At 35.1% G+C, this 8,469-nt stretch overlaps 2 protein-coding genes across 2 annotated transcripts; both read left to right on the top strand.

Annotated features, from left to right (window-relative positions):
- Nucleotides 1-439: 439 nt before the first annotated feature.
- LOC110872752 lies at nucleotides 440-1,816 on the top strand. Its single transcript, XM_022121624.2, has 4 exons — nucleotides 440-914; nucleotides 1,255-1,324; nucleotides 1,417-1,508; nucleotides 1,606-1,816. Exons 1-3 carry the CDS (start codon nucleotides 543-545, stop codon nucleotides 1,473-1,475), a joined length of 501 nt encoding a protein of 166 aa, XP_021977316.1. The 5' UTR covers nucleotides 440-542; the 3' UTR covers nucleotides 1,476-1,508; nucleotides 1,606-1,816.
- Nucleotides 1,817-5,414: 3,598 nt separating this feature from the next.
- Nucleotides 5,415-6,058, top strand: LOC110871062 (copper transport protein ATX1). The gene is made up of 3 exons (XM_022120037.2): nucleotides 5,415-5,564; nucleotides 5,645-5,720; nucleotides 5,795-6,058. Exons 1-3 carry the CDS (start codon nucleotides 5,556-5,558, stop codon nucleotides 5,935-5,937), a joined length of 228 nt encoding a protein of 75 aa, XP_021975729.1. The 5' UTR covers nucleotides 5,415-5,555; the 3' UTR covers nucleotides 5,938-6,058.
- The last annotated feature ends 2,411 nt before the right edge of the window (nucleotides 6,059-8,469 follow it).

The raw sequence follows: 8,469 nt of genomic DNA, 5'->3' as shown, positions 1-8,469 counted from the left end.
CCATATCCATTTTCATGATTTCATTCGGTAAAACTTTATTTAATTGCTACTTAACAATCATTAGTTTTACCCGTTTTATTTTTGAACATATAAAATGTTTTCCTTTTGTCAAACTATTTTACAATCACATTCGTTAATGTGATCGTTACTTTTCTCAATAATATTTATATTGAGAATACTTACTTTGATGATTACTTCCGTCCAAGTTTCTATATAAACTAATTTTGTTATTGTCTTGTTATTCACAATCGTGAATAACACGTATTTGTACTTAATTTCTCTAGGAAACATCATCATGGATAGGTATCCTATTTAGGTTTTTTAAGTTTTTATCCTACATATGCAACAATCAGTCTATTTGTTGCATATTACTATTTCTAAAATGCATATCATCCGGGTCGGATACTCGATCCATAAACCCACAAAACGAAAATCAAAAGGGGGAAAGCGGTTGGGATAAAATTCAGGAACTTATCAATCAAGATTCACAAAGGTAACGGACCAAAACAATTTCTGTATAGTCAATTTCGTGTCTTTCGTTTATGGGTAAATCCATTCCATCTTCAGCAAAGCTTCAAGATTTCGCCAGAATAATAACATCCGACAGGACCCAACAATCCAAACGAATCCCTAAATCCCTTTCCAACAAGACCCGAGTTGTGCCTCCACCGGAACCCGCGAAACCCAAGGGGGTCCGGATTGTTCATTCGGAGAAGCAACAACAGAGGTTGAAGATAATGGATGAGAGTTCGTCGACGAACCGCCGGATTCCCTTGGCGGAGGTGGTGCTGGAGTGCTCGAGACGGTGGTTTCAAGATACCCTTAAGGAGGCTAAAGCCGGTGACACGAGTATGCAGGTGTTGGTGGGTCAGATGTATTGTAGTGGTTATGGTGTTGTTAAAGATGCGCAGAAGGTGTTCGATCATTTGCCCCACTTATTATTTCCTTTACTTTTTCACTTCCTTACATTTTAGATTTATATATTTTTAAGTGCTTATACACATTTTTTAAAATCTTTATGAATGCCATTGATGAAGTGACCATATTATCAAAAAAAAGTCATGTTCTTGATGCATTATCTTGTGAACATATGGGTACAAACTCATCCTACATTAATCCTTAATCTTTTTTAATAATCTTAGAAATAGATTCTGATTGGTGTACTTTTATGGGACATTTCTTGCATTGTGTTATTCTTGAACTTGGATATTTATATAGCAGAAAATAAGTTAGTGTTGATGCTCTGTATGTTAGGGTCAAGCTTGGATCAGTAGAGCTTCCCGGAGTCGTAGCTCGGTTTGGAAAGTTGGTGATAAGCACCCAGGTTTTAAGTTTTTGTACTCTACGATCTTATTTATGGGCAGATTCGTTTATTAAGTGATGTTATTAATACTCTTTTTGTTAATATTTTGATAGGTTACAATGCTAGTGACTCAGATTCGGATGAAGTGAAGGTTGAGGACAAACAAAGCTAAATGTTCTGTGTTCATCAAGTTGTTGGTAACAAAGTGAGTTGCATACTTGCATTCTTGTCCAATTTTGCTGTTATTGTTCTTTCGTACTCGTGGTCTTGTGTCTCTTAAATGTTGATGCTGTGTACTGCAGTGCATTATGGGGTCAACGCAGTGGTTAAACTCTTCAACAAGTCTTCTAGCCAAGCTTGGTATCATGCCTTTTATACTCTCCTTGTATGACTACCAGACTCTAGTATTTCTGGCTATTTTGTCTGAAAATTTGTAAGTCATGGTGAAAAGAACTTGTTCATATATCATTCATTTCAGTTTCAAGGGTTTGCTTTCTGATTGTTTTACTAGAACATCACATCTTTCTCAACGCTTCTATAAATCCCTGAGCATGCCCGATGGGCAATTTTTAGCTCATCTTGTGTCACTGGGCGTTTTTGCGCGCCCCGTTCGTGTACAACGGTGGGCCGGACAGATTTTGTGACAGAGGTGGAGCGTTACTGGCTGCAAAGAGTGGCCGAAATTTCTAGGCTTACATTAGAGAAGCTCTTAACGTGTACATTTGAGATTTTACTTTAGAAGCCCTTTGGTATTTTTGAGATTTTACTTTTACATTTCTCTTACAAATGCGGGTTCATGTATATGTAATTAAAAAGCTAATGGATTTAACTAAAACGACGCTAAGTTAGTTGATATGGAAAGTTTAGATCGGTAAGGCATAACCTATGTAGCAACCTTCTTCCTATACCGATTACCGAACAATCTAATTAGTCTTTTTGGTTCAACTGGATCCCTGTTAAATTGCTATGGCTTTTCATGGTAAGGCTGGATAGAACCTGGCAGCAGCAAGAGGAATAAACGTTCCAATGTCATCTTTGCCGATCCGGGAGTGAATCAGTTGAGTCTTTGCCCATATGCAAATGAGATTTGGTATCGGGTCGCACAGACGGGACCCTTCTACAAGGCCCCTTTGTTGGAGAAATCAACTTCTATATTGGCTTCTTCAAAAAGGTGATCATTTACTCTACCCTTTGGTTCATAACTCTGTGATCTTTAAAAATTGTTCTCGTAGACAAGCTATCGACGATATATCTTCACTTTGATCAAGGATAGGTTTAATATCATATCAATTCAATGGGATAGTGTTAGTGTAACTCTCCTAGTTTTTTCTTTCTTGATTTTCTAGACAGATAACTGTAGAGTTTTTTTTTTTTTTTTTGAGTCCTTGTTTCATTTTAGTGATTTGTACATTTCTAGCTTCTGTAAGCCAAATTCCCTTTGGTGAAATTCTTAAAATTTTAAGTAGAAAAATGATTAAAGACAGGCCCAACGGCACAACCTAATTTGTTTTACCAGTTTATCAATTTCGCCTTGATGATATATTTATATTTGGATTATTATATATAACTAGTATTTAGGACCTACACTTTGCGGCGGGACTGTGAAATAGAACAAATAGTAAACATAAAAACATTGAATCACACATGTGAATTGCGGCGTGTTAACTCGCAAAAATTAGGCCGAAAGTAGAATATAGAAAAGAATGACTACAACGGCTATTAAACCGCAAAAAAATAGACGTAAAGACGTTGAATGACACACATGCATTGCAGCGTTTTAACTCGCAAATTTTAGACCGGAACGTTAAATAACAAATTTGCAAAATATAAAAAGTATAGGGGAATAAAGTTGTTGGGGTTAAAATGAAAAATGTTTGTGATAAATTTGTAGAAAATAAAAAGTAAAGGGATTAAAAGTAAAAAAAAAAAATATAACAAATTTATAGAAGATGAAAACTCAAGGGATTAAAAGTAAAAGAAAAAATGAACAATGATTTTGTGAGTAGAAGAAAAGTTAATACAACTACGTGAAAGATGAAAAGCCATTTTTTTTATAACTTACCCCGGTTTCTCAAACACAGAATAATAATTTGTATAATTATTTCAACTTCTTACTTAGTAAGAAAAATTTACCCTGTTATTTACATCTAAAAAGTTAAGTTTTATATAATTTTGAATAAACAACTAGTTATCGCTTATTTGTATTTGTATCTTAATATAAATAAATTTATCGCAAATTGACTCATATTTGACGATTTTAAAAGATAATAGTTTACAATCAGATTATAGATGAAAATAAATGAAACATAACAGTTTACTTGAATCTTTATTTATATGTAGTAATATACTAGATTTACCACCCGCCGCAATGCGGCGGAGATTCAATAGTTATATATCATGTTAGATGGAGTTAATTGCCCGGATGGTCCCTGTGGTTTCACGTTTTTTCACGTTTAGTCCCCACCTTTTGAAAATAGCAGGTATGCTCCCTATGGTTTGTTATTTTGTTACTCGGATAGTCCCCTGAGTAGATGTTAGTTAGTTTGAAAATAGCAGGTATGCTCCCTATAGTTTGTCATTTTGTTACTCGGATAGTCCCCTGACATTTACTCAGGGGACTATCCGAGTAACAAAATGGCAAACCGTAGGGAGCATATCTGCTATTTCCAAAAGGCGGGGACTAAACGTGAAAAAACATGAAACCACAGGGACCATCCGGGTAATTAACTCTGTTAGATGAAAGGGAAATGTTTCTCACATGATCACAAGCCTGTGTGTAAAACCGAGAAAAAAAATAACTAAGTCGATCCCTGACTCGCACGTTGCGACAGACCTATAAAACGGGGAAAAATAGACGCGCTGCGACGAACATGTCAAACAGGAAAAAAATAGATGAAAAATGTTGAACCCCACACGCACGTTGGGGCGTGTTAAGTCGGAAATTTAGAACGACACGTTAAACAGAGAACTTATGAAAGATGAAAAATATATAAGTGACTAAAGTTGAAAGTAAAAAAAAATGTTGAGATTAAATTGCAAAAGATGAAAAGCTTTGGATTGAAAGTAAAAAAAAATATATAAAGGGATTAAATTGCAAAATATGAAAACTTTTGAATTAGAAGTGAAAAATCAAATTAATCAAAGGGGTTAAAATACCAAATATCGAAACTTTAGACTTAAATTGCTAAAGATTGAAACTTTAGAGTTAAAAAAGAAATCAATTAAACAAAAGAGATAAGTAGATTTAGTTAAATTGATGTTTAATATTATTATTATTAAATAAAAGAGATAAATAAAAAACTAAGGGTGAGAAATTACCAGAGAATGATACGTGTCCAAAAATAATTTTTGTTTATTAGTATAGAAAGACATTCAAAATTTATTAAAAACAAAAAAAAATGGAGAGATTAAGCTGAACACGTTTAAAAAAATAGGTAGATGATTGCCTCTAGAGAACGGCAACAATGGTGCTCAAAGTTTGCATTGCAATTTTGTAATTTTGTTCTTTATGTGGCTTCTCGTTTCAGCAGTGGCGGATTCAGGAAATTTTTTCGATGGTTCGTTTTGATGTATTATCACTATTTTTTCCAAATTATACAAGATTTTTGTTAATTTTTTTAAATTTTTTGCAAACCAAGTCAGTGGCAAAGCTTGAAAATTTCCACCGGGGAGGGGGGGGGTCGGAATTCACCGGACCTAAAAGTAAATACCTATTTTTTTAATAAAACCGGAGGGTCGAAAACGTATATATCTAAAAAATTCTATACGAAACATACATACATAACACACTACTGAGCGAAAAGTTCAGAGGGTCCCCCCACCCCGGCCCCTTCAATGCTTCGCCCCTGAACCAAGTGGGTTCATATAAACCCATAAAATAGGGCTGATCCGTCACTGCATTTCAGCCACTTGCTGATTCGATAATTAAAAAAAATGCTAAATGTGTATTTATTAATGCACACTAATTTCTTTTACCAAATTTAATTTAATTTTTTAACACCTCCGCGTGATTAATATTAGTTTGAAATTTGGGTTTTTTTTTTTTTTTTTTTTTGTTATGATAGAAGACGCGTATTTGAGAATGATGGTTTTCTCCCTTTAACACACATTACGAGATGCTTTCCTCCCCCCCAAAAAAAAAGTAGCAAAAGTGGCTTCTATATTTCCCATCGAATCCAATTCCTCTTACAATCTGGATTTCACCTCTCATATTCAACATTTCTAAACTTGATTCATCTTCGAAGCCAATCAAATGACTAACGTGAGTATCATCATCAATCAATTCATTTACATATTATTATTATTATTTACCCTTGTGACTCCTAACGTTTAATAAATCAGGTGGTAGAATTGAAGGTGGGATTACACTGTGAAGAGTGCATTAAGATGATCTTAAAAGCCATCAAGAAGATCCAAGGTATCATTATGAACTAACAACAACATAGTATTGTTGGTTGGATGCATAATTAAGATTGTTGGTTAATTCAACAGATATCGAGACGTATGATGTTGATACGAGGTTAAATAAGGTGACCGTTACTGGAAATGTGACCAATGCACAAGTCGTCAAGGCTCTACACAAGATCGGGAAGCAGGCCACCAATTGGGAACAAGGTTCAACCACAAGCTATTAGATCGCCTCATCTTGTACTCGTTTCCAACAATGCTCTAACAATTTTTTTTTTTTTAATTTGTATTGTAATCTACTAATCTATATCTACCAGAAATAATAATATTATTTGTTAGTTATAAAAACCATCAACAAAGGAAACTAATTCAAGTACAAGAAAACAAATAAAGAATAATAGTGGTAATTGATAAGTGGTTCGCGGTTCGCTAGATAAGGGCCGACCCAATTATTAAAATAAAGCAGAGTCTTTTGTTATATAATTTTAGGCCCATTTTTGTATAATATATGGGAATGCGGAATTACGAGAGGTGCACAAGTTGGTTTCTAGGCCCAAACCGGTCCGGTTAGGTCAAATACGGTCAACACCGGCCTTTGGCCAAACCAGTTCGGTTTGGGAAAGGTTTTTAATGGGGAAAAAGGATCGGTTTGGTTTTAACCGGTTTCTTGGAGAAAATCTCAAACCCATTACAAACCGGCTTTCCCCCTACCTCTAGGCAAGCAAGTAGTCATTTCATATACAACATCCCAATAGCCAATGGTCCATCGCACTTTCTCGACCCACAATCTCAAGAATTCACATCCTCAACCGTCGATTTCTCATTTTCTTGGCTATCGACTACTAATGGTGGTTTCCTTCTCCAAGAATCATCATCTTTATCTTTCTCTAGTACCAAACACTCATTGTAATTCTCCGAATTTCCCATTTGGTCAAAGTTTGTGCTTTATTGAATTTATAGGTCAAAGTTTGTGCTTTGTTGAATTTGTGGACCATATATCCATGAACAAAAATGGATATGGAATTTAAAAAAAAAATCCTTTGAAATATATCTCATAATCTTTTTGATTGGTATAATTATCAATGGCATATGGATATAAAATATGTAAAATGATATAATTCATATATATGTATTAATTTCAAACATAACCGAGGAACAGTGAATTCACGTTAACGGCGTCAGATGGTTTAATGTACACAGAAGACGACAGAGGCATGACCTCCGGCTGACATCCTCATCTCGGTGCCCACTTCGCCGGTGATGATGATGGTGACGGTGCCTTGCAGGAAGGTTCAATCCTCTTTCATCTGCTTCGTTTTCGTCCCTTCATACGAACAGGAACGCCGCCTATTAGGGTTCACTGCGAAACTCAACTCTCCTCTTAGGTATTATTTTTTCCCTTTTTTGTTATTGATTGTGCTCTATTCTGTTGCATGGGTTTGATAGTATCGTCTAGAGGATTGAAGAAAGAAAGAAGATTTGGGGAAAATAGGGGTTTCAGAGTTTGATTTTGTTATCTATGGAGCATATAGAGTGAAATTGGGGTAAAATTTTGGGAAATTAGGGTTTCAAATTGTTGATTTAGGATGAAATTGACAAGTGAGATACGATTAGTCTTTTGTAATTATTCATGTAGTAAATGTCGCGTTTAGTAGTTATGGTATAATTTAATATGTGATATGTGTTGTTAGCTAGGCTTAATCAGCCGCAACGCGCGGGATCGCCTACTAGTTACCATTAATCCATAAAGATTTTATAATGTTTAGTTAATTTTCACTTTTCTAAAACTATTTGAAAATAACTTCTGAGTTTCGACTTTTGAGTAGGGCTGTAAACGAACCGAACGTTCAGCGAACAGTTCGTGAACCGTTCGGCGGGAAGTTCGTTTATGTTCGTTCGTTTAATAAACGAACGAATAAACGAACGAACATGAACAAGAAATTTCGTTCGATTAGTTAAATGAACGAACATGAACAGAGGTCTCGTTCGTTCGATTGTGTTCGTGAACGTTCGGTAAGGTGTTCGTGAACGTGTTCGTGAACATTCGTTGATTTGCGTTCGTTTATGTTCGTATGTTTGTGTTTTAATTGAAGATCTTTGTGCTTTCTTATAGTTTATTTGTACTATTTATATTATTAAACTTTTATTTATTTTATTTCCCTAACAATTAAAATAGGAAACCTGCTTTCACCTTGTTTATGCATCATTTCCCTTTCATTTCTCATTATTTACATCCACGAATACGATCGACCTCCGTTCCACAATAAAGGATTCAAGTTCGAGTGCTACTCTCTGGGCCATCTATCTTTATCCTTCGTCGCGTTCGCCAAATTTATTTGTGTTCGTTTGTGTTCGTGAACCGTTCACGAACACGTTCATTTCCTTAATGAACGAACACGAACATAAAATCTCGTTCGATAAGTGTTCATGAACCGTTCGTGAACACATTTATTTCCTTAACGAACGAACACGAACAAGGCCTTGTTCGTGTTCGTTCGGTTCGTTTACAGCCCTACTTTTGAGGCTTTCTTGAATCTTCGTCACCCTGGTACAGAAAACATTCATGTTTTCATAGGTGAAGGTGTGTTACTTCTTCTTAAGTAAGAAGTGTTTTACTTTGAAAAACATGATGTATTAAAATAATAAATAGATTCTGCAGCAGCAAATGTTGAAGACCCGACCCGAGAGAAACAAAAGTTACACTGGAAAAGTAAATAAGGAGTAAGGACCGCTTAAAATACAATAAATAAATAAATGGT

Source organism: Helianthus annuus, chromosome 8 (genome assembly GCF_002127325.2).
Source record: "Helianthus annuus cultivar XRQ/B chromosome 8, HanXRQr2.0-SUNRISE, whole genome shotgun sequence".
NCBI lineage: Eukaryota > Viridiplantae > Streptophyta > Magnoliopsida > Asterales > Asteraceae > Helianthus > Helianthus annuus.
This window is presented reverse-complemented; position numbering and strand designations above follow the sequence as displayed.